Source organism: Coturnix japonica, chromosome 8, assembly GCF_001577835.2.
Source record: "Coturnix japonica isolate 7356 chromosome 8, Coturnix japonica 2.1, whole genome shotgun sequence".
Lineage (NCBI taxonomy): Eukaryota > Metazoa > Chordata > Aves > Galliformes > Phasianidae > Coturnix > Coturnix japonica.
In genome coordinates this window covers 16,726,074-16,750,697 of record NC_029523.1, presented here as the reverse complement: position 1 = coordinate 16,750,697, position 24,624 = coordinate 16,726,074, and the positions used below count along the sequence as shown (strand labels likewise).

At 35.0% G+C, this 24,624-nt stretch overlaps 1 protein-coding gene across 7 annotated transcripts in view; it reads right to left on the bottom strand.

Annotated features, from left to right (window-relative positions):
• Positions 1-1,359: 1,359 nt before the first annotated feature.
• The window catches only part of USP33 (ubiquitin specific peptidase 33), a 28,561-nt gene continuing 5,296 nt past the window's right edge, over positions 1,360-24,624 (bottom strand). For 2 of the 7 annotated variants that reach the window (XM_015869962.2, XM_015869965.2), the window contains 20 exons: positions 24,035-24,184; positions 22,756-22,855; positions 20,654-20,723; positions 20,318-20,431; positions 19,545-19,623; positions 17,270-17,690; positions 16,730-16,870; positions 15,863-15,975; positions 14,473-14,645; positions 14,267-14,370; positions 13,661-13,694; positions 12,816-12,861; positions 11,924-12,104; positions 11,137-11,263; positions 9,724-9,893; positions 7,977-8,058; positions 6,622-6,730; positions 5,594-5,696; positions 4,758-4,826; positions 1,360-2,432 (listed from right to left, as the gene is read on the bottom strand). In XM_015869962.2, coding sequence (XP_015725448.1) covers positions 2,275-2,432; positions 4,758-4,826; positions 5,594-5,696; positions 6,622-6,730; positions 7,977-8,058; positions 9,724-9,893; positions 11,137-11,263; positions 11,924-12,104; positions 12,816-12,861; positions 13,661-13,694; positions 14,267-14,370; positions 14,473-14,645; positions 15,863-15,975; positions 16,730-16,870; positions 17,270-17,690; positions 19,545-19,623; positions 20,318-20,431; positions 20,654-20,723; positions 22,756-22,855; positions 24,035-24,184 — 2,544 coding nt within the window. In that variant the 3' untranslated portion in view covers positions 1,360-2,274. Of the gene's footprint in view, positions 2,433-4,757; positions 4,827-5,593; positions 5,697-6,613; positions 6,731-7,976; positions 8,059-9,723; positions 9,894-11,136; positions 11,264-11,923; positions 12,105-12,815; positions 12,862-13,660; positions 13,695-14,266; positions 14,371-14,472; positions 14,646-15,862; positions 15,976-16,729; positions 16,871-17,269; positions 17,691-19,544; positions 19,624-20,317; positions 20,432-20,653; positions 20,724-22,755; positions 22,856-24,034; positions 24,185-24,624 lie in introns of all 7 variants that reach the window. The other 5 variants (XM_015869963.2, XM_015869966.2, XM_015869964.2 and 2 more) reach the window with 3 other exon arrangements.

Genomic DNA, 24,624 nt, shown 5'->3' with positions numbered 1-24,624 from the left:
ACACAAGCAATCCATCTGGAGTTCTCCCACACTGTCTTATTTTAAAAGGCTATTTCCATTTCTGTGGCTTAAAATCCTTCATAAAGCCCTCAAAGGGCTAAAAACAAGGCAGTCATCTTTTTGGAACCATCTTAAACACAAACACATTTCATCTCTGCAAACTTGGGAATTTCCTTTGTTGTTAAGCACGACAAACAGTTGCAGTGTGAGGATGCCTGTCACTGAGGTGATAGAGGCACTTCACAACTCAGCTAGTTTGAAGCATCTCATTACTGGTTTAAGCACAGCACAGTTCAGGACTGCAGTGGAAAAAACAATCTGCAGGAACTGCCAGACTATTAGAAATCTAGAAATATTTCTATCTAAACCCAAGTCACCATTACTGAAACTGAGGCAGATACTCCTACTCATCTAATAGAACTGTTTTCTTCCTTGAATCTCCCTCCAGCATTCTTTTAAGCAAGAGAACCTATTTTTCAGTACTGAGTCTTGCAGCTCTTCTTTGAGATCATCTTTACCCAGAGCTTGCATTTATTATCAAGTAAAATCCAAAACTGGGAGCTGTACATATGAAACCTCACAATCAAGCACAACACCGAGTAGAGCAAAATAATGACCTCCTGTGCCTTGTATCTGATGCTTTTCTTCCTTTGCAGATTTTACTGGGGCAGTCTTACTACTTATCCAGACATTTCATGGGCTGGCCAACTGATATCTGTGATAAAGTTTAATGAAGTTTAAAACTGGGAATGTTTTACTTACATACTAGAGATATAATCATTGGCTTTGTACTGCTGTTCATCTACCCCTCTCATTCACCCTACTGTGTTCTGGCTTTAGCTCTACTTCTCAGGTAGGCTGAGGAAAACACTGGGATTTACAGATGGGATTTCAGACAGAACTTATTATACAACACATCAGCAACATGGTCAAGTACTTTAGGTTACAGAACACTAGGACTCTTATAGGCGGCTTTCTAACCACAATGGCTCTAAGTACTTTCTGAAGTACAACACAAGTTTCATTTTATACTAGATGTAAAACCAGCCAGAAGAGCGTTACATCAGTATTTCTCACTCAAGCCATGCAACTGACCACGTCATTGCCTCAATGTAAAGTAGCCAGGAAATATATGGGTCTGGGGACAACATCACAGCATTACTCCAAGGTTTTCACAGTGATGTAATAAATGGAAAAAATTTGAGAAGGCTCCCAACCCCTCCCCACATTAAGGTTGGTTGCCCTCATCCAGCCCCTTTTCTCTCTTTTGTTTTTTCAAAACAAACAACCAAACAAGTAGCCTTGAGTACCGCTGCTTATTTGGTAACTATCAGGCAAAGAAAAGACTAAGTGCCATTCTGCGTTCCGATCTGATTCATTTAGTGAAATTTGCAATATATACATTTTATCCAGCTTTTCACATTATAGGTCATCATGCTAATGAACAATACAATAAAATTCTTCAAAAGCAACTATCTGTGAATATAATTCAAGAGACCAGACAATTTAACTTCCAAAATTTATATCACTCATGTCCATAGTCATTTTACATTTCACATTTCATGCTCTCAAACATTACCCTAGAGAAGACTACATCTTTTTTCTCACAAATATTATTAACGCTAGCAGGTTTATAGAGTTACAGAAGCCTAATGATGCAAAATTGAGCAGGTAATAACTTATGACATTCGCTGACTAAAACAATATTCAATCTACGTTAATGTTTGATCCATTCAAATATGTTAAGTATTTGGATGTCACTCATTTTATATATACTTACAGTGCAAAATAAGTGAGAATTTTTTTCCTGAGCATTTAAGACATAAAAATCCTTTTTCTTTATCATTGATTGCAATCCATTTAGAATATACTCTCCTTATACCTAACATTGTCAAGACTTTACAATTAAGAAGGCAGACATTTGTGGGTATCAGAAGCCCAATCAGGAAGGTTACATACATCTCTAGAACTTTGCTCCCATTTTTCAAGTCTAAGGATATAACAGGATTTTGACTTACACTGAAAAGTCCAGAAATGACAGTGTTTTCCACTCACCAAACACTCCAAGAAGAATAAACTACACACTTTCCAAAACAGAGAAACAGTCTTCATTTAAACAAATTGCAATGTATATTTCAACTTACACTTCTGTAGTTAATGTAATGCCCAGTGAGATGTGCCTCCAATAGACAAGAGAATAAAACTTTTAGGAATGTATTTTGGGCATTTTGTAAGGAAGCTGGATTCCTTACAAATTCATCCCTTCCTCAGTAGCTACAGACAATGAGTTTCTAACTCAATCTTCTCTTCTGTTTGCAAGATATCAGGTTCTACTGTAGGAACAGGTGGCCTGTGTATAATCTCTGGGCCTCCACCATAGATTGACTGAAGAAAATTCCACGTTTCTTCAGATATCTGTCCAGAATCTGCACCTGCAAACATTTTAAAAGTTTTAATTTCTATTTAAAACAGTTATTTCCACAACTCTTTGAAGCTTGTAACAGATACAAAAAGAAAGAAGAATGTATTTCAAATTTAACAATAATCTAATTTGCACTTTTTCCTATGCCAGCTACCAAACCCAAGGACTTCTCAGTATTTACATATTTCTTCATTCTTACAACCTACCTGCTCTCAAAACTATCCAGTACTTAACATACCCCAGATATAAGACACGTGAAGCATTTTATCTGAAATGCACCCATCAAGCTAATAACAGATAGATCTCAGAGTTGTGACGCCGCTTCCTGGTATGGAGGGATTCACATTAACAAAAATTCCCATTCATTACTGTGTAAACTGCAAGTATTCAAGGTTTGTGTGTCAAATAAATAATAGTGATCATAAAGAATAAAAGCACATGGCAGTGTAATGAGTCAGCCTGGCTTCTATTTGTTTATTTATTAAAGTCTCTGTCTATGATCTCTTTCTTCTGGCTAAAGGTTTCTCTGCCATCCCAGGTCAGCATCCAACAGTCTTGCCTGATTCACCAAAACATTTAGAAGAGCAAGGGCAGATCAGCATCTCACCCCTCTATGTTCTACCAGAGTGATCCTGTCTGACAAAATTGTAGCGTATCTTCACGTTAACCTACATAACAGAGGACAAACTTCTATTCTACCTGAATAAACATCTTTCCTTTAAGCAACGCTTTAGAAAGTTGCACTATGGCAAGTTTCTCCCAATATCCTTTCGTTACATACTATTAATGTTTCAATAAGCCTAATTTCTACTTAAAAAAAGAAAGGAACAGCAAGGCTTCTCTCCCTTGTCTCCTATAATTTCTCTCCTTGCCACCTGCTCTAGCAGGCCTCCTGCTGTGACAAACATCTAATAAACTTCCAAAAATAAAAGGTGCAAAGACCTTATGTTTGTTTATCCACACCAACTCAGCCATGCGAAGCTTCATATGGATGCAGATCCTGTGCCAGAACTAATGGAGTTATGTTTGAGTTTTACATTTTTCATGTACTCAGAAAACAAGTCGGCCTCCACAGGCACAGGGGTAGATCAATCTCACTCCCTTATAAAGATTCCAGCAGCCAGGTGTAATTGAACAGACACAGTGAATGCCAACTCATTAGAACTGGGATCAGGACCACAGAATACTATTTAGTAGCACTCCTCTGTTTTCATTCACAAATTGGAATTTTTCCACAGCCTATTCCTCTTAATCTCTACCCCAATTCTACCTAATCTGAACCAAAATAGCTTTAGTTCAGAGTCAATAACTGCCTATTTTACTATGAATTCTAATCTGATTTTATGTTGCTACTGAACATCAGTCAGACGTCTGAAGATTCATGTTTAATTTCTGTGTTAATAGCTTATACCACTAAGACGTACTACAAAAACTCATGGGTGCAAAAATTCATTCTGTTTTCAGTATGCCCTTTACATTTCACAATTGGCAACACGCGTGTTGAACCTACTGACCTCCAGCGATTGTCACCTGTAGGTCCTTTCTATATGCTGAAGCATTATGTTAAATTGACTTTGACTTTTACTTGGTAGCTGTATTTTTTCCACAATTTTAACACTGCAATAGTTGAGCAGTTTAAATATTGATGTATAATATATTGATATTATGCATCCATAGGAAGTCTGAAATCTTTCTTATAAAGATGACGATGTTAGACATTTTCCTCTGTGCCCACAATTTTTCAAGTAGATGGTTGGTTTTAAACATTTGACTGAAGAATAATAAAGAAAACATATATTTGTATGCTAGAGAACATTTGTAACATGCAGTGGTAGCTCTCAAAAATAAATAAATAAAAAAGAGCAACAACATTTAAGAATGATTAACTTCTATCACAAGCAGCTCTCATTTCAAAATTAATTTCAAGACTCAACCATATACAGATAATGGCAATCTAAAAAAGCCAAGCAACTCTGAGAGAAGAGAAACCCAAAAACAAAAGTGATACAAAGGCAAAAGCAAAATTTGCCCATTTTAAAGTTACTGTAGATCTCCTTTTAAACTCTCATCTGCACTTGGATTAGCCTATTACAGATATTCATTCTTTGAGAGCATATTTCTCTCTCTCTCAAAAAAAACCGAACCCTTGAATAACTGCACATTTCTCAGCTTTACTCCTAATTGAGCTTTTAGTTCTGAAAACAAACAGAATACAGATTCATTAGGTATCACCACTTCACCATAACAATTAAAGATAAGAATTCATAATAAGTTCACTGAACTTGGGCAAACGTATCACAAGGAGCCCAACCATGCACTAATATGAGACACCTACCTTGTTTTAGCACAGTATTTCCACATTTTGTTATTGCAATCTTAGCATTATCAATAGGACCAGGGGGATCTATTAGGATGGAAAGGATGGTTAGGAAGAGTGCAAAAAACAAAAGGCAGATTGGAGTTTTCATTTTCAAATGGAAAGAGAAATAGCTAGTTTGCCTACTGCTTGCTTTTTGTACTGCCTCACAGTATGTTTTAAGTTGTTAACAGATAACCAGAATTTTAATTAAGAGGAAGTTCTCCAAAATACTCATGATTACAGTAAGTCTTCAAGCAACATCAAGCACAAATTTTTACCCCTAGCAAAATTGTTTTAAAGCAGACTCAGATAAGATTGTAGAACATTTTACCAACACTTCCATTTCAGATCTTGAGAGGCACCTGAAGAATACTCAAGTTGTACTGTTATGGTTGTTACTCCGTTATCTATATGTTTTTGCTGTGCCAGTGAGATCTCTTTTCCTGCTGAAGCTGCAGCATTATTTATCAGTTTGTACTGCAAAATACATCCTCCCTCACATCTGTATCTCTGCTGCTGCCAACAACCACCACCCTCCACACTAGCATAAACATAATGTTCTTTCCACGGCTATCCCATTATCCATTCCTGTTAATAACCAACATTTGACTGTACTTTGTAATTTAATTCCTGGGTATATTTACAACCCATGAAACCAATGTCTTAGATGCTTGTTCTAAGAACCTTTGTTGCCTTCTCTTGCTGCTATTCCTCCATCTTTCTACCAAAGTAGAAACAACCTGCAAAAACATCACCACTGCGCAGCAAGAAATAAGAAAACAACTGGTATTTTGAAATGAAGCACAGCTTACCACTGTCTTTTCCTTTCACAAATTCCTCCCATTCTCTGAACCACTGCATACTGATGCAGTAAAAAGTTGATGGAGATTCTTCTTCTTGGAATGCCCTGTAAAGCTGGAAGGAAAAAGGAGCTTTGTTTTTCTAGCTTCTGTTTTTTTAAACTCTTTCAACCACTCTAAACTATTAACAACATAGTATTATACTGCTACAGAACACTTTGAAGAACTACAGGCCATCAGGACAGTAACTCCTCAGTGAAATCCTGAGGTGAGATTGATGCAGTGGTAGCCTTCATCTGAAAAAAACGATTTGTTCCCTACTCAAGAACTTTCTTTCTCCTGAAAACAACAAGATAAACTATATTGTCATGTTTGTTTTTCTACCAATACTCTGAACAGGGCCAATGAGCTCATGCGCTGGGACTTTTCACAACTTTTTATTTACTCTAGATTAAAACACGTTAAGATTCTTGTTCCAATTAAAGTAAACAAATATAATAATAATAATAATAATATATATTATATACATATATATATCAGTTTGAATTGTTCAAGTTTTTCTTGCAAGGCAACATCACAAAAAACAGCTACAGGCAGAGTCTCAGACTTAATCGCGTAAGTGGAAAAAAAAATGTTTCTTTAATAAAAAATTGTTTCTTAAAGCCTCGTATTTTCTAAAACTTTTTTTTTTTAATTATTTTTTTTTAGAAACTGTAGATTAATTCCTTGCACAGAACAGATCACTGCCAGCGTATGAAGTTACTTATAGGGCTGTGCTCAGTTTCCACACTATTGACAAAATATTTCATGTTTTTTAAATTGCTTTTTTATTAAAGCGTATTTCTATACAAACAATTGTGTGCGACAGCATAAGAACATGGTTACTAACAGAAAGATAAGGATTCTGTACAGGTATACATACGCTTTGCAAAGTTCATTTGTTACAGAAATTGCCTATGAAATTTTGACAACTCCTTGTGTCAAGTGACGAATATCAGATGATGCTGAAAAGCAGAAATAAGAATTGTTTACTTTTTTACCCGAATAAACATCTCCAATTCATTTTTCCTTCTTTTTTCAAGTCGTTCAGACTCTATTTGGCAGGTATGACAAACATACAGATGGTTAACAGCTGGTCCTCCTCCATACCTGCAGTGACAGTAAAATAAATTAATTACAAAAAAAAAAAAATCACCAAACAAGAAAACAATATTAACATTGTGGAAAATGTGTAAAAAGGATCATGTACCTGTAGACATCACAAGCGTCAGCTTCTTTCAACATCTATTTGAATTCCAATGCATGGCAATTGCCATAATTTATCTCCCTAGTACTATTTTGTACTTAACCCTAAGACAGCTGTATTCCAATTTCTTACTACCTAAGGCCAGTTAAACCATCTTGGCGTATCATACATTTCTAAAGGTATCACTATATCAATATGGAAAAACATGTTGGTGAGCAAGTACTCTGGATACACACACCATGCATGATTTTATTAAAAACTCTAAGAAACTGCTTATGCAAGTGGTCTGCTTCTCATTTCCACGACAAGCTCTTCATCAGTTCACTACTATCCCAGCACTGGTGTCCAACATTTTTTAAGCTTTGTTCTTAAGAATTTATTCTCCACACATCTCTTCTCCTTTTTATTTTTTGTGCACATCTGCATACATGAAAGTTTTCAGGGCTGCTGCTACAGAGAAGCGCAGAATATAGAAATGTAAATATATATATGCACTGTTAGGAACACAGGCAGCACTGACTGGTCTGGAAACTACAAATCCAATGAAGAAAATACCCACAAATGTCCAGCAGCATTAAGAGACGCATTTCTGCTGCACAAAGGTTACGCTGAAAAACTTGTTGAGATAAGAATATTCCAGTGTGAACAACCATCAGTACTGGCAGCTGAAGCCATATGTTCAAAGCCAACACAGAAGAAACAGTTGTTTCCAGTCAATAAGAGATCATTAAGCTGATACAGAGAGTTCTTTCAGAACACCTCGTGAAAGCATACTTCTTCTGACCTACTTTGAATCATTTTGCACATACCATACATGTTTATTAGTTTAAAGCTCAAGCATTATCCCAGTACCACTCTATGTTGGCTTCTAGAATTACCTTGCACAAGCAAATTATATAAATTGGCAGTTTGCCATCCCTTCTCTTAGCTTTGTGCTTAGAGTACGTGTATTTTTCTGAGCCACTAACTCTCAAGTCTGATTGTGCTGCGTGGAACATATTTGCTCTTCAACTAAGACTGCACGTTGATGAGTCCACAAGTTTCCTGAGATACTAATTGCACTAACTGTAGAACTCTTACCATGCTATCTGGCACGTATTTTCTCTCAAACTGTATCACTGACCTTTTCAGTTGCACTACAAAACTTACCTGCTGTACAGATTATCCCATATATTTTGAGGTAGCATTACAACCAGGTCCTCTATGAAGCCTGCTTTGTGGGGAGGAACACCTGTAGAAGCAGAAAAGACAAGTTTTACAAATTCCATGTTAAGACATTTTTGGAGAGAGTTTACAGCTTACTATATCAGTACCTGCTTTCAATGAATTCAAAGAAATCATGTAAAAAAGTTGTATCACACTGAAACACATTACTGCACTCAGTAAGACCACTCTAACTGCAGGTTTTTATGAGGTTAAAAAGTTAATTAAAAAAGCAGAAGCAAACTGCAGGAGAAATTAAAAGGCTAGAATCCTTAAAATACTGATTGCAAAATGCTTCTTCAGGTACAGTTACAATGGTGCAAGTGCTGAATTAACGTTTATGTGAGTAAACAAGTTACATAAGAGTCTACTCAAAATTTACTTGCAATAGGCATTTTTTTTAATTACTGCAAACAACACAAATCCTTCAAGCACTGAAATTTTGAGGCAGGAAGAAATAGAGGGGCTTGCAGAATCAGAAATGTTGAGCTGAAGCATATTGTAAGCAGCAACAAAATTCTTTGATTAGGGGAAAATGTAGTAGCTATAGCACTAGTACAAGAAGAGTCATCTGCTGTAATCAGGCAGAAGGAAAAGCACAGCCACAATGGCTCCCATACACACATACTATGAATGGCTACAGGGGCACAATATCCCTACATTAGAAGTTTGGTTCAGCAGCAGGTGCAGCATCTCTGGATGCTATTCTAACACAGGTGCATTTTATATTAGAGAATAGGTATAAGAATAAAATAGGTTTTGTTGTAATATTTAATCTTTATTAGCCCTTAGCACAAAGTAAAATTTTTTTGCTCCCATAAAAAATATTACATCTACTACTCTATTTACACCACTTCTATCTATTGGACGCTCTCCAACGGATCAATTTAAAATCTTTCCATTGCTTCTAGCACATAGCTAAGAAAAATATTGGCAGACCTAAACATTGTGCATGATGTCAAAATGACAGGATTTTTAAAATGGGAATATAACTGCTTACTGAAAAAGAGCAGATAAGGCAAATCGTTCCTCTCTAAGAGGAACAAGAAAGCTTACATACAAAATGCTTAATTACAAAATGAAGCGTGTAGAGAAAAAAAAATAGGACTTCATACAGTATGATTTCCAATTAGACATCTACTAAAAACAAAACAAACAAACAAAAAATAGAAGTAAAAGTTACCTAGGAATTAAGAATAAGTAGCTGTAATGTAAACTTGCTAAATTACTTAATTACATAGTTTGGTACTGATGGGGTAACCTCATTGCAGCCTTCCAGTACCTAACAGGAGCTTACAAACAGGAGGGGAGTCAACTCTTTACAAGAGTAGATAAAACCAATTCCATATGTTCTGCCATTAAGTTGAAGGAGGGAAGATTTAGGTTGGATATCAGAGGGAAGTTCTTTACTATGAGAGTGCTGAGGTGCTGGAAAAGGCTGCCAAGAGAGGCTGTGGATGCTCTGTCCCTGGAGGTGTTCAAGATTAGGTTGGATGAAGCCTTGGGCAGCCTGGTCTAGTATTAAATGGGAAGGTTGGTGGCCCTGCCTGTGGGAGGGGGGGTTGGAACTTCATTATCATGGAGGTCCCTTCCAACCCAAGCCATTCTATGATAATTTACTTTATTGAAAGAAATATACATCACTACAAGTCAACAGGAAAATCCTTCTTAAATTATGCTCTTACTGTCTCACCTCCATGCATACAAAGGAAGTCATTATTAGAAATTGGTCCTGGCTCTGCAAAAGTCTTGAATTTATTTAACCACTGTCTTGAAACATAGAACTGCAGAAGACTTGGTTCCATCATATTCAGTAGACTTGATATTCTCCGTCTCTCTCTTTGAGCTTCTTCATTACTCTTTCTATTGCAGAAATAATAATAATTACGTAAAGATACATTCTTGTGTAAAGTGCAGACAGTTTACTTTGTGGATAAAGAAAACAGACGTTGAAGTACTTACCAGGGCTACAGACGTACTTCAAAGTTTTACTAGTGTGATTTAGTTTACTTAACTTGAAAAATCTCTCATACTGTTCTTATGTAGTTAAAGCCACCATCAAAACAGATCTCAAAGAACTTAAATGGTCATGTTACAGAATTACATGCCACAAATATTTTCCAGATATAATTTTAAAAAGCATACATACTGCCAACAAGCCTTTTAGATATTTTTTCAGCACTTTGCTATTTGAAATGCACGGCAGAATTTTGTGGCTTCATTCTTTTTTAAAAACAAACTTTAAGAACAGTGTTCTTTCATTATCTTATTTTAATGCATTTGCCCACGAGAGAACAAGTGTTCTCTCTTGGCAGTGCAGCACAACTTCAACATTTCTTTTAGAACACCTTCTGAGTCGGACTCAAAGGCATAGCTCAGATGGTGGCAGACACACACAACCCTAGTAGAAGTAGAAATTTTATCAGAACACATTTTATTTCTTCTGCACCTCTGACACAAGCTGTTTTGCAGTCAGCTATCCAGGGAAATTTGATGCTAATAATTCAATTTTCAAATTCTGAATTTCTGGTAAGTTGCTTTTATTAACTCAAGTACCAAAATGCCCTAGAATGAAGATTATTATAACATGACTTCTCGCCTTTCATTTTGACTTTCAGGAAAATGCTAGCCTATAAACTCCCTGAAATTAAATTATAACACAGTAAAATCCCTGTTGTTCCATATCCCATCTGCTAAAGAGTTTCCATGATTCCCTTTAGAGCTCAAAGAGTCAGAGTGCTAAATCTCTAATGCAGACCTCTTTTCTGCTCATTGAAAACTACACAGCTCTTAGAACTAGTAATGAATTATTTAGAGCTCTTTCTACTCATCTTAACATGTTTTTATTTATGCAGATTCAGTTTTCATTTTAACTTGTGTACACGTTTTAGAAGTGATCAAGCAAGTGTTAAGGACATAATCAAAGAATTACATCTCTCTCCAGTACAGGCTTTTCTAATTGGTCTAATTCTTCTCTAATGATTCTTGGAGAGCAGCTAATTTCTGGAAGCTGAATGAAAAGACTTAATTGCTTAATTATTATTTTCTTTTTTTTTTTTTAACATAACTGACTAATATTTATATCATCATATTTTTAATTTCTTACCTGTAGAAGAGAACATAGGCTTCTGCATTTTGCACTGTGGATTCTGAAACCTCTGTGACACTTTGGTCATCAAATTCATACCACAAATTATTTAAATTGTTTCGACAATAAGCTATATAATGTCCACCTAGAGTATAAGAACCAAGAGTTACCAGGTAGCGAGCAAAGTTGCCATTTTATCTCATTTTCATGCTAAGCAGATTAGCTACAAAAAAAGCCAACCTTTTGTACACCTCAAGTTTGGGGGAACAGAAGGGATTAGGTAAATTTTACAAAAACCTCTTAAGTTTAAGGCTTCTGGCTTTAAACCTTTCTTTCTCCAATTATCTGTATCTTAAAGATGCTGAAAGTGCTAGAAATAAACCTAACAGAAAGCATTAAGAAGCTAATGATACTCTCATCACAACCCACTTCCTACTGCAGGGTTAACTGACAGAGATCATCCAAAAGAATGGTCATCTTTGTGGTGCTTTGGGAAATTAATTTCAAAGAAAGTAAGGCATACAAAGCATCAAAACCTCTAGACAAACAATAGTTAAGTAGAATAGGTAACCAACTAACTGCTGGTATCTATCGTTATTTATACTATTTATTTTCATTAGGATATGGAGTTTTGCATGTACTATTTCAGAAACTTTTTTTTTTTAAATACAATTTTTTATAGAATTCAACTCTAGCATTACAATTAACCACTCTCAACTGTTTAATTCCTCAGTACATAAACGTTATTTTTAAACAAAAGTGCTGATGTGAACAATAAATGCAAAACAATTGACCTCATACTTACTGCTGGCAGTTCCATGATGGCAGATGACAGATAGGAGATCATAAGTCACTATCTGAGCTGGACTGTCCTTCGCAAGGAAAGGCTGAAGATCAAGGCCTTCCAATGGAAAGGACACGTGGGTTCCAATTTTTGTGGAAAACATAAGTTCATGTCTAAATCTTTTGAGATGAATACAGAGTATCTGCAAGAAGGATCAGTACATTCACTCACTCACTGCTACTATTTGATTTTTAATAACTATAATTTATCATGTCCTCTTCTTTTATCATCCCAAAAGGATCTCTGTGGTCTGAGAAAATTGATCACAAGCTCTGTGTTCCACAGATACATTATTTTAATCAAATGAAGCTCAAGAAATTCCAAATTAATTTGTAATTTTATTAGACTTATTTTACTATCAGTATAATTAGACAGTCCTGAACTGATACTTACACTGATGCAGCAATGAAAGACATACCTTTCCTCTTTCTTAATGGAAATATTTTCAATCTCACCATGAGGGACATTCATTCTTCTTGATAATTGCAGCCATTAACTCATGTTTTTAGGTGTAAGGTTGGATTACTTTTAGTACATAAAGTTACATATATGACTTACTGAAAAAGACTTCTACAGCATAAGTTAAATAGCACTGCCAGACTGGATCAGAGTATTAAGTTCTGCAGGCTGATGACAACAAGAGGAATAAAACCCAACGTATCTTTTTCCTAATTTAATTTTAAGCACCAAATTCACATTCTTCCAAGGCAAACAATGTAATGTTTCTCACCTCACAAAGATACACTTTCATCATGCCACATTATAAACACAATTTTCCACATACAACTCATAAATCTTACCACACTACTAATTGTGACGAAAAAGTGTTTTAAAGTGTAAGTGGTAACAGTACCTCTGGAAATTTTTGCACTTTGCAGAACTTCACTCCATTTCTTAACCTACATAAAGAAAAGATTAATCCACACTTATTTCTGAGAAGGTTTTTTCTGTCTGTGTGTGTGTTAGACCAGCAAAAGACAATGAAAAATCTAAGCTGAGCATTAGTAAGACAAAATATTTCTAGAGTTTAGGCTAGACATGAAATAGCAAAAATGATAAAGAACAATGTTCCAGAAGAAAAGGACAAACTGTACTGCTGAAAAATTCAAAGCAGTAACTACAAATAACCAACATCCTTCTAACAGTTTGTCTTCGCATAAAGGAACTTCAAGCTGATTATTCAGCAAATGGAAAAAAAGAAACCTACTAAGTTTATTTTAAAGAAGTTAGCTAGAGCAGATCACCAGTTACATAGCAAGGAAGAGTGCTCCTTTTCCATACAAGGCTCTGAACAGCCTTTGGACCACTGAAAGTGCACGAGTATATTTCTATCAATATAGATATTCATTTATTATCATTATCATTTATTACATCTCAATGGAAGTTTCTCAGTAATACAGAGCTAAAAGCTTTTTATTTCATTAATAAAAAAAAAAATTAGACTTATCATTAGATTGGTCTCAAATTGTAAGAAACAAAAATGAATTTACCACACTGGTTTACAACGCAGTACAATGAATTCTTGTTTCCCAGCTACAGCACCTTTGTAATACTAAACTTCTGGCAGAACAAAGTAGTATAAAAAGATCAGAAGTGCTGTGACATAACCAAAGAAAATAAATTTCTCCACATTAACAGAAACAATAAAGCTCTCAAATTAAAACAAGTTAAAACAAACAGAGATAAAAGCTAGCTTACTTTTTACACCTTCCACAGCTGTACATGTTATCACCTGCAAACATCAGAAAGAAGAAAAACAGCCATTATTCTCTAGATCCACACGTCTATCCTTCAAGTGCAAACAATGGACACATAAAAGCTTCAAGAGAATTTGTCTTTCAGTTGCATCTGATATTTAACTGCTATAAGAGTGTTGACACATCAATTAAGTAGAAAGGTCCTACATTTTATGCTTTTAACTATAAAGCAACACAGCGTATGCTGTCTGAAGAGATGATGCTATATAATTTAAAAGGAAAAAAAATTTCCCAGACCAAAATTAAGGTTATAAGAACGACAACAATATTTTTTTAAATACTTATGAACCTTCAGTTGGTATCACTTAATCATAGTAAACTGAGATTCACTTCACATTCCTAAAGCAGCTTTTATCAGAATTTCTTGCCTAAATATTCCAATAACTGAGCAGCTTACCTTGACCGCACTAAAGAAAGGCATGACTGTATTAGAGTTTAATAGGTAGCCTTTTCTTAATTGCATAAAGCAAAAAATATACTATTTATTTATTTATTTAAAATTGCAACTGGAGGAAAAAGCAGCATGTTCATGTAATTAACCTCTTACCCTTCAGCTCATCTCTGGCGAAAAAGGCAGCAAGACAATCTTGTAAGGTTACAACTGGACCCCAAAACCAGCTAGGAACACATGAGACAACAAACCTGAAACATCATTGACAGAAAAGAAAGAAAACCAACAAATGTTCTGCTGGAAGAGCAGAAACGGGGATTTCAAAATAAACAGATAAATAAATCAAGGTAAGAATCATTTACCTTTTGAAATATTCCATAAAAAAAGCTATCCAGCCCTGGGGGGCATATGCTTCTCCACACGACCCTGTTTTGACTAGAGATGTCTGATGACTTGCAGAATGGAGTTTAGCAAGATCTTCCTTACCTGGAATTGGCAAGGACAGATCCTGAAAAGTCTCCAAGGTTACAGACAACTAAAGGAGAAAACAAATGATATAAAACAGAGTTAAGCTTTAACAGAAACAGCAATTGCTTTCAATGAAGATTATCAGTAACTAAATCATTGTATAGACACAGATTACACTTGGTGGCAAGTTAACCACTTAAAGGAAAAGTTCATTTTAAAAAAAAAGGTAAAAAAAGAACATTCTGAATTTAATGATTATGTAGTTATAGAGTAAAAGCATCAACTATACACAAACAGAACTTTGCTGCTGTTGTTGAATTTGCTCAACCCAAAAGCAGGGAGTCATAAAGACATGAAACCGCATTAGAGCGAGGTTTCGTTTAAACCTTCATAGAACATCCTGAACTGGAATGGAACCACAGGGATCACAGTCCAACTTGTGGCTACACACGGGACCACAAAAAAAAATAATTAAAAAATCCTATTTCTGAGAGTACTGTCCAAACGATTCTTGACCTCTAGCAGCAGCCTGTTGCTGTCATCACAGCCCTGGAGATCCTGTTCCAGTGTCTGAGAAACTTGCCCTCAATGCAAAGACATGGACATCCACTACTTGGTACTACTACTTTGATAAAAACTCTATGTTTGGGTGGTCCTACTATACATGTTAATTGATTTTTTTAAAAGTTATTTTTAAGTGATCATCTGTGCTGTTCCAAATAATGCAAGAAAATCAGCTGGTCTTCTAATAACACATCTTGTCAGTGAGAAGACAACAGCGAAATATAGCAGTTAGTGACCCATATTACTTGTAAATGTCTTACTTAGATTTTGTCACAGATACATTTTCTCAGCCTCAATCTGCCAGTAAGACTTAAAGAAACATGACCGGACTTCTGCCTTTCACTTTTATTTTTATCATAATGTGGTTGTGAAGTTACCACAACAGCAGGTGTGACTATTAACATATTCAGAACTTAATTGGGAATAAATCATATCTAAAAGTTGTTAAAGTTTTTCCTTCATCTTTGCAGTAAACCAATTCTTAGAACGTTATTATTTCTCCCTGAGTAAGTTTCCACTTCAATGAAAGAAAGTTAGCTTAAACAAAAGGTGCTTATAGTAGCAGCTATTAGCATTTGAGTAAACAAGCATCAACAGCCTTATCCTCTGAGGAATGTCTGCCACATGAGAATAGTTACCAGAAAACAACTGCATCTGTAAAACCATAGCTGTATGCATTGAGAACAAAACACATTAAAGAAATTCCCCTTCTTTACTCACCCGATCACAAGTCAAGCACTGTACTGAGCTTATTATAGTCCCATCAAATATATCAGAGATAACACTCCTGTACTTCTTGCACTTCTTCCTTTTTGGTGATGATACAGTTGAGGCTGTAGAACAGAAATAAAATAAGGAAATTAATGCAAGACACACTGATTGTACTCTCCTCTCAACTTTGAACAACATAATCAAAGGCCACATCTATTTTGGATTCCATTACGGACTAAGGCTCCATTTCTATTTACTAACTACTTCCTAGAAATTACACAATGAGATTTACTATTACTACCCAACAATCCACATAGGTTCCTCAAGTAGTTAGAATCACTGAATAGTTTGTGTTGAAAAGCAAGTCAAAGATCACAACCTTCAATCCCTCTGCCAGGAACACCCCTCACCCTGCCTCAAACACTTCCAGGGATGTGGCATCAACAGCTTCTCTTGGTAGCCTATAACAGTGCTTCACTAAGAAGAGTTTCTACCAAAATCTAAATCTTTGTATCTCCATATCACTAATAAAGTTTAAAGCTTTTATCCTCACCATACCACTACAATCACTGATAAAGATCTCTCTCTAGCTTCCTTATAGCCCCCCCTTTAGGTACTTGAATGCCACTATAGGATTTCAACAGGACCCAACAATCCCAACTCTCTCTCAGCCTCTTTGCATAGACCTCCAGGCCCCTGATCATATTCTACAACCATTATGAGCAATACAGTATTGCTACACAAGAAACGTGAAATCAGAGTAAAGTCATCCAAGCCTGGAAGTCTGCTGTAAAGATAGAAAAAACAAAACAAATACTGTAAAATACAGCAATTCATTGACACAAGGAAAGAAGGGGGGAAAAAAAGGCCATTTACCTTTTTTGTGTATTGGTGTCGATGAAGAGCATGATGTGCATGACTTTGGAGGACTGCTTGACAAGCGTGTGTTCATCCCTTCATTTGATGACACAGTTTGGCCTCCAGATACATCATTCATGTGGACATCATTGATGTACTCTGCAATTCACATTTGCATTATTTCATAAATTCTAGCAAAAAAGTCACAGCAGAATAAAGTGACACAATAGGTTATGTAATTTATTTAACCACGCTGTCAGGTCATAGGACATTTAGGAATGAAACAATTTCAATTCACACATCTCAAAGTCAAAACAAAACAAATCCTCCGCTCTGAGTTATCTGAGACCTTATCCAGTACAAATCTTTAGTTTTCCAGAGGAATTCAAATTGAATTCAGGATATGAATACTGAAAAAAATAAGTTAAGGAAGTGCACTGTTTACAAACAAATCCAGTCAGCTGGCTTCGCCCATCTCTACTGTATCCTACAACTCTCTTCCACTTGTGCAGGTATTCCAGCTAAGAATTTGACTGTTACACTTTATTCATGCATTACCTGAGAATCTGCTGTGTATCTGTACTTTGACAGTTCCTTGATTATTTAAAAATTCATTTGCTTCTGAAGTACTGTTTGTGTCTTTTTCCAGATCCTCCATAGAATCTGCTCTGTTAAGTTTGTTGCTTGATATTTTTTCTTTCTGCCAGTCTTTGGATGTGATTGAGTTGTTGTCATCATCCTGAATTAACATGGCTGTCTCTGCAGGATCCTCCAAGACAGGTTTGAAAACAGCATCATTTTCTATTTTATCGCAGGTACCACAGGACTCACAAGACTGAAAGCCTACATCTGACTGGCTCTTGTCTACTTCCATACTCTCTTCAGAACTCATTGTCTGTGCATCTTCCACTTCCACAATGGGTTCTTTAAGTTCTTCATGAAGCAGATCCATTAAGCAACGCAAAAATTCTTGTGCATCCTAGGATTTTAAACAAGTTTTACAATATCATTCCATTATATCTAGAAAACATTTGCAAGTTGAATCATGAAAGGATACTGATTAATGAGAACAAAACCAACTGCTGGCCTAAAAAAATTAATGAATAAGGTAAACTCCTTTGTCCAGGTCTGCTGTTCAAAATAAATTTGATTTCCAGACCACTTATTTGCTTCCTATAGACATTTCTTGAACATCACAAGGCCTCTCGTTGTACAAATTGCTTCCCCAACACTCCAATTCCCAGAAAGCTTATTTCAACAACTTTTAACAAAAATACTTTCATAGTTTACATGTACAATGAATATAATTCAAGTAACCACCAACAGTATGGTCAGGTTCCAGCTTCACTAGTAATGGAATATCTTAGGATAGTTTTTTTTTATGCTGTGCCTTCTGCAAAGCAATCAGTGCCTTGCTTTCGCTGCGCATGGAAGCATTTTAGTAAAAGCCTTACAATCTGATTAGCACATCTTTCCAATTTCATCAAACTGTCAGTAAGATCTTAATTTTTATTCTCAAGCCTAGGCAGGATTCCTCAAGAACCATCGCTGTTTCCACTAAGAGCTGTAAAGTATTATCACAAGCCTAATCCATGTTCGGAAATGCTTCTTTCAAAACCACTAAATCTCAAAAATCTGTGCAACAGCTTGTTTCCTGACAGCAGAGAATATCTACCAAAAGTAACCACAGGAGAAAACCTCTTTTTCCTGGCAACTACAACAGCTTGCATTTTTCCTGTTGTATTTTATAATAATCATTTTCATAACAACCACCATTCCCACACATCAGTGCCATTAGTTATTAAGCTCACAGTTGCTGACCAAAAAACATTCTTCCACAGATTTTTTGGTATAAAACAAATTTTGTTATTTTCTTTAAAATTACAACTATTACATATCTTTTTCTTCTACCCAAAAATCAATGCTTAGTTGCTGGGAATCCTTTTCCAAGAAAACAAGACTCAAAACACTAAGTGCAGATAAACTGATAACCATTCTTCCTTTAGCAAAATGACTGTTTACCCAACTTGTGAGGATGAACAATAGAAGAGTGCTGGTCATCTACGACCTACCCAGCTTTACATGTTGCCATGAAACCTACAAGTAAAGTTTATAGTGTGATCCAGGCAGAACCTAAAAATATCACTACTACCCAAATAATGATTCTCGTCAGCACTCAAAGCTGCAAGAATCAAGTTTCCCTATAGATTCCTTTAAGTTACCAAGACTAATTTTCTACTTTTTCAGGAACTCATGCAACTCTTAAAAAATAAAATAAAATATTTAAATTAAAAAACACTGAGACTAAAGAGTAAAAAATTTAATGAGTAAACATATACTTGAAAGCTTCACACTGCAATGGGACATTAAAACACGTTCTAATACTCTGATCCACCAATATAAAACAGGATAATTGAAACAGCAAAACTCCTTTGAGTAATAGCTGGCTCCTGAAATCTGGTGAAGATATTAGTAAACTTTTCTAACTACAAGGCTTAAACCTCTCCTCTAGCCCAGTGCAGTGCAGCATCAGTGCAGCAAGACACTATCTGAAGGATCAACTGAATTATTCAACCTCTTATTATAAAATAATCCATGCCTGTTTAATAGGTTACCAACTTACAGTTCCTACAAGGCTGCTTGTAAAATACACCTTATTTTTTAAAAATTAACTGAAAACTCAAATTAAGAAAACATAACTTGAAAGTGAATTAAGGTATTTTTTGAATTTACTTTAAGTAGATATAAAAAGTATGGTAGTTCAAGCTTTACATAAATAAATAAAAGACAATTTTACAGCTTTGGTGATTTAAAACACATAAGAAAGTTTTACCTGTTGAGAGTAGCCTCTAAAAGTGGGATTAACACTTTTAATTCCTTGAAATAAACCAGTTGGAACAACAGAACCAGGCCTAAAAAAAAAAAAGTTTAAAATATGGGTATTTATGTAATTTAAAGCCTACATTCAGGTAGAATTCTCCAAATTTACTGGGATAATAACTTAATCTGCAACTGAAGTATGGCATTTACTGTATCCATAATATTAACTAATCATAACTTTAGTATTGAATTAACTATACAAAAAAAACAACTGACAAAGACTGTATCAGGCCTATGTTTCTTGTCAAAGAATCAGATGCTGGATCACACGGTCTTGACATTAAGTGCAATTATTTCTTTAACATTCTATGCATACCTGTATTTTCTTAGATGGCGATAACAGAAATTATCACACAAGGAGTTGGAAGCAATTGATATTTGATACAGATTTAAGGACAGAGAAATGATAAATTAAATATTTTAGTTTACATCTATCTGAAATTCATTTATTATTAAAAGTTTACTGCCACTTTTCTGTAGAGTTTATTGTTTATTTCTTGTCATATCTTCTTTACTGCAAATTACATCGATTTTTGTCCTGTCACTGATGGATACAGATAACTGCCTGTAAGAGGGGTGAAAATCAAGGAAGATAAAGTTCCTTCTTTAGGAGAGTAATTTTCTGATATCTACAAAACAGAAGTTAGACATGCAGGACAGATTAATCCACCCTTTATGACTCCAGAATATATTTATAACCATTTTATCATCAAAGTGATGCAATACCTGTTTTTGTGCCAGAGTTCTGTCATCAGCTTGAGGTAACTTTTACAAATTGCTGGTTTTTTATCTGTTCGGGCTAAGCCTCCACAGTCAAGAAAGAAATGCGTTAAAGGTGGGCTGAGTTAAAAAGAGAAACATATATAATTTTTAAAGTTGAAATAGAAGAGTAAATCCACATTTCATAAAATACTATTAAAAGAAGAGCAATATTGCTACATAACTGAACAATTCAATTTCCTACATCCTTAGATACTTTAGCCAAACATTTCCTAATAGCACAACTGCAGAAAATATGCGCACAAGCAAATAGAAAAATTCATTTACAACTACCCTACGTACCAGTTGGAAAGAGCTTGTAAAGCTGCATTCATGTAACAAGTGTTACCAATATTTTTTAATCCTGTTAGACCTGAAAAAAACCAAAAACAAAAAAAACAAACCACATTCAGCAAGAATGGTAATCTAAGGCATATTAAGAAAAGCATTTCATAATAAAAATGTGCTGATTAGGATGCCTGTGTCACAGTTATAAAGCCCAGTATAATGTAGATTTTTAACCACAAGAAAAACAGGACTCCTAATTCCTGCATCTAGATTACTCTATAGAAAAAGTAATTAGTGTTTTGGTATTGGGTAAAACACTTCAGAAAAGCAAATTATGTTTTATTTTAATTCTTTCTGTTTTGTGACAGATGCAGATCGTCATTTTAAAATACAGTTGTCAAACATTTATACATTAGTAGAACTTAACAATTTGCCCATTCGGTTACATCATTTCTATGCTGTGCTCAAAACAGTTAATCACAGGACCAAAATAATCAAAATGAAGATTTAACTCTTTTGTCAAATACATGTTAACATTCAAATATGATATTAAATGCTCAAAATGTACTTGCCATGTGACTACCCAATACAGAGCCATAATTAACTTACAACCAGTTTTTTCCTATGCCAATTACATACCCTTATTGTTATACACAGACTGCTCAATTTAGATTACCACAAAGAATGTTTTCAAGCCCAGTTTGTCTACTCTCTTGACTGATATCCACATATAGTTTTCCCACACACATAAAAGCTACAACTAACATTCTTTCAGCGATTGCAGAGGCAAGCAAAAATGCCCTCTAATTTGAGGAGAAGCTATTCAAAGAAGTCATAATTATCATACAATCCCAATTCAGGAAAAAATTCATTGGAACCGTTTGCTATTCAGAGCTACTGAAGTGTTAAATAAATAAACTAATTCACCTCAAAATAAATGTGCTGTTGTGTGGGAAAATAATAACACAAGCACAGAATCAATGAGACAGATGATGTTATATGTAGCAATCAACATCACTGATTCCAACAGAATCCTTTAAAAGTACAAGACTAACCCTGATCTGGTCCATGTCAGAAAAGTAAAACTTAAAAATGGATTTATGTATATTAGAAAATTCAATGAAAAGTAATTTTTTTTTTTTTTAATTAAATGGATTTATTCACTAAGTTGGTAAAGGGTGTCTGCCTGAGAAGAAATACAGTCCTGCATCCCATTATCTGAGCCTGCATACTTTTAGTCCCTTCCAAGATGTACTACAGAAAGGGCAGTCATTCTTACTTAAACGTGAAAGTAAAAATAATCCTGAACTGAGCTGTTGAAATATCTGCAGCTATTTAAAAAAATATAAAAAAAAAGAATTTAAAAGAAATAAAACAATACTCTAACAAAGTCTTCCAGCCTGCAATGTTAGAAGTGAAGTTTTTGAAGAGATTTCTTTCCTTACGATGAAACACTCCAATGCTTAATTCATCAAAAACACACAGAAAGAATTTTTAGTTGTTTTTCCTTCAAATTTGAAGTGTATGGACATAATCACATAAATATTACAGGGAAATATAGCACTTTCTATTTGTATATTATTTCCAAACAATTTACATTTCCAGAAACATTCATAGGATTCTAAACTCATATATACACATTGGCAAGAAAAAAATAACTAGGAATAAAATACATAGTTTAATGAGTTTAGGGCAGATGGCAAATTAGTGGGGTGGTGATATATCCATAAAGACTGTGCCAGACAACAGAAGGGGCAAAGCAGGCTTTTTGGTCAATGCCAGCAGATTTGCTGGAGAGAAAGCTAGTAGCACATGAGTAAAGGAGAAATAAGATCCATATATCAGAATAACTCCTACCACCACTGATGGAAAACAAACTGCCTTACAATATGCATTAGGTTCTCAAAAGTGACACCTTAAAAGTTTACTGGTCAGGTACTATAAAGAAAATGATACTTAGAAATACTTTCTAACAAATATGCATATCCTTTGTGATATCAGTTGAACGTAATGAAACAATTCCAGTCAGAACCGAATTAACATATAGCTGGAAAATGGACTTGGAGATGGACATATGCAATAAAGATCAATAAAGGACTGCATTTCACTTTCATTACCTCTAGTCTTTAACTCATCCTCTTCCACTTCTATATCAAGGTCATCAAATACTGCTGATAATGGAATCTTCAGCGTGGGAATACTGGGTATTTTAAAATCCTTATAAGGAGAAAAAGAAAAAAGTATATGTATTTGTATCTACCCCTTTCCCTCATAACTTTGTCAATGAGTAACTAAAAGTGACTTAACGAATTTCAAAATCTTACTGTCCGTAAAGTGAGGATTTCACAATAGATTTTATCATGAAATAATACATCTTTGTTTTCACATTAGTAGCTACAATATTGCATGATTTTAGGACAATAGCAGAAGAACTGAAACAAAGCAAGCTATAGTGTTTTTTCCTTTGACAGAACAGTTATCACATCAAAACCACGGTTTCTGGTTTTGATCTGCCACCAGATGGCTCACAACATTTAAGAAAGGAATTAAACTGCTAGCAACAAAAATATACAAATGCAGAAACAGATTATTCAGCAAACAATTACTGCGTGACAAGCTCCTTTTGTGAGCTCATAAAAACTCTACACAGAGTATGACACAGACAAAGCCCTGATGATTTTTCTGTACATCATACCCATTTCTTCAGCAGAATAAAGCAGGTTTAGTTGTCACAGGGCACAAGTTAAGAAGTCTAGACTTTGCTCTGTATCAAGTCACTAGAAGTTCTAGTTAACAGATGTTACAATAGAATCCAGCAGTACAAGTGCAATTGGGATGCTGGCATGTACTAAAAAACTACTCATCTTTCTGTCCCACTTCCATCTTCAATAGTAAAACCCCACACACAATTTACATATCATCTTTCCCAATACTCAATTCCCCAGACAAGGTATTTTTAGAAATACTGCACTTCTATCAGTTTTAACCAAGCTACTCCTCAGTTTTATGGAAGCACATTAAACACAATAAAGAAATAACACCCATTTTCCAGACATATGATGAACAACTATACTTTTAGAAGAAAAAATGGGAAGCATAGGTGAACCATTCCCATCTTGTAGTCTTAAATTTAACCCAGTGCTTTTTCTGTACCTACAGAGATTATTATTGATTAAAAAACAATCAGGCTATAAGATGAAAACAGCATTCTCAGGAAGTACAGATTACACAATCTGAACATATAAGGCTGGCATTGTCTCCAGAAAAATTTATCAGAACAGAGAAACAAGCAGAAAGTATAGTCACAAGAAATAAGAAAAGTCAGATTCACAAGAGAAGTCACAAAGTTTATTGTAAAGATACAGCTGATCATTTCACTGGGTTAAAAAAAAATACCTGCACGCTATTTTCTTGTGTTTGAGTCAGCCTTGCATTGGGCAATGGAGAATGAGATCCTAATTTTCTATCCAGGAATACTTCCTTACTACAGGCGTAACACCAAACACGGAGCGTAGTAAGGTTGACAGTTAGACAGTGCTTTGTCTCCTAAAACAGGCAAAAAAAACCAAGAATGTGATTCAGAGATTTAGCTTAATTAAATAACAGAAGTATTAAAATACTGGATCTTTCAATAATGAAATAATTGTGCATGTTAAGATACATAGTATTTATAGCAATTTGGTTAGTACAGTTTTAGCACATGCGGCAACACATTATTAGCATAAGCCAGTCAAAGTAGAAACAACATATAATCAGTCTCCAAGCTGCTGTCATACGTGTGTGAAATGCTTCAGCGTAGTTATAAAAGCAAAAAGACTGACTGTATTCAGAAGAATTACATTTTGCATTAAACTCATTTTCCAGGTCTGCCATTGGTTGTAAGAGCAATCTCCTCCCACACAGTAAGGATGATGTTTTATTCTACTGGTTTGCTGTATAAAATTCAAGCCATTGGTTGCTTAACAAGCAATTAGATCTCAAGTCAG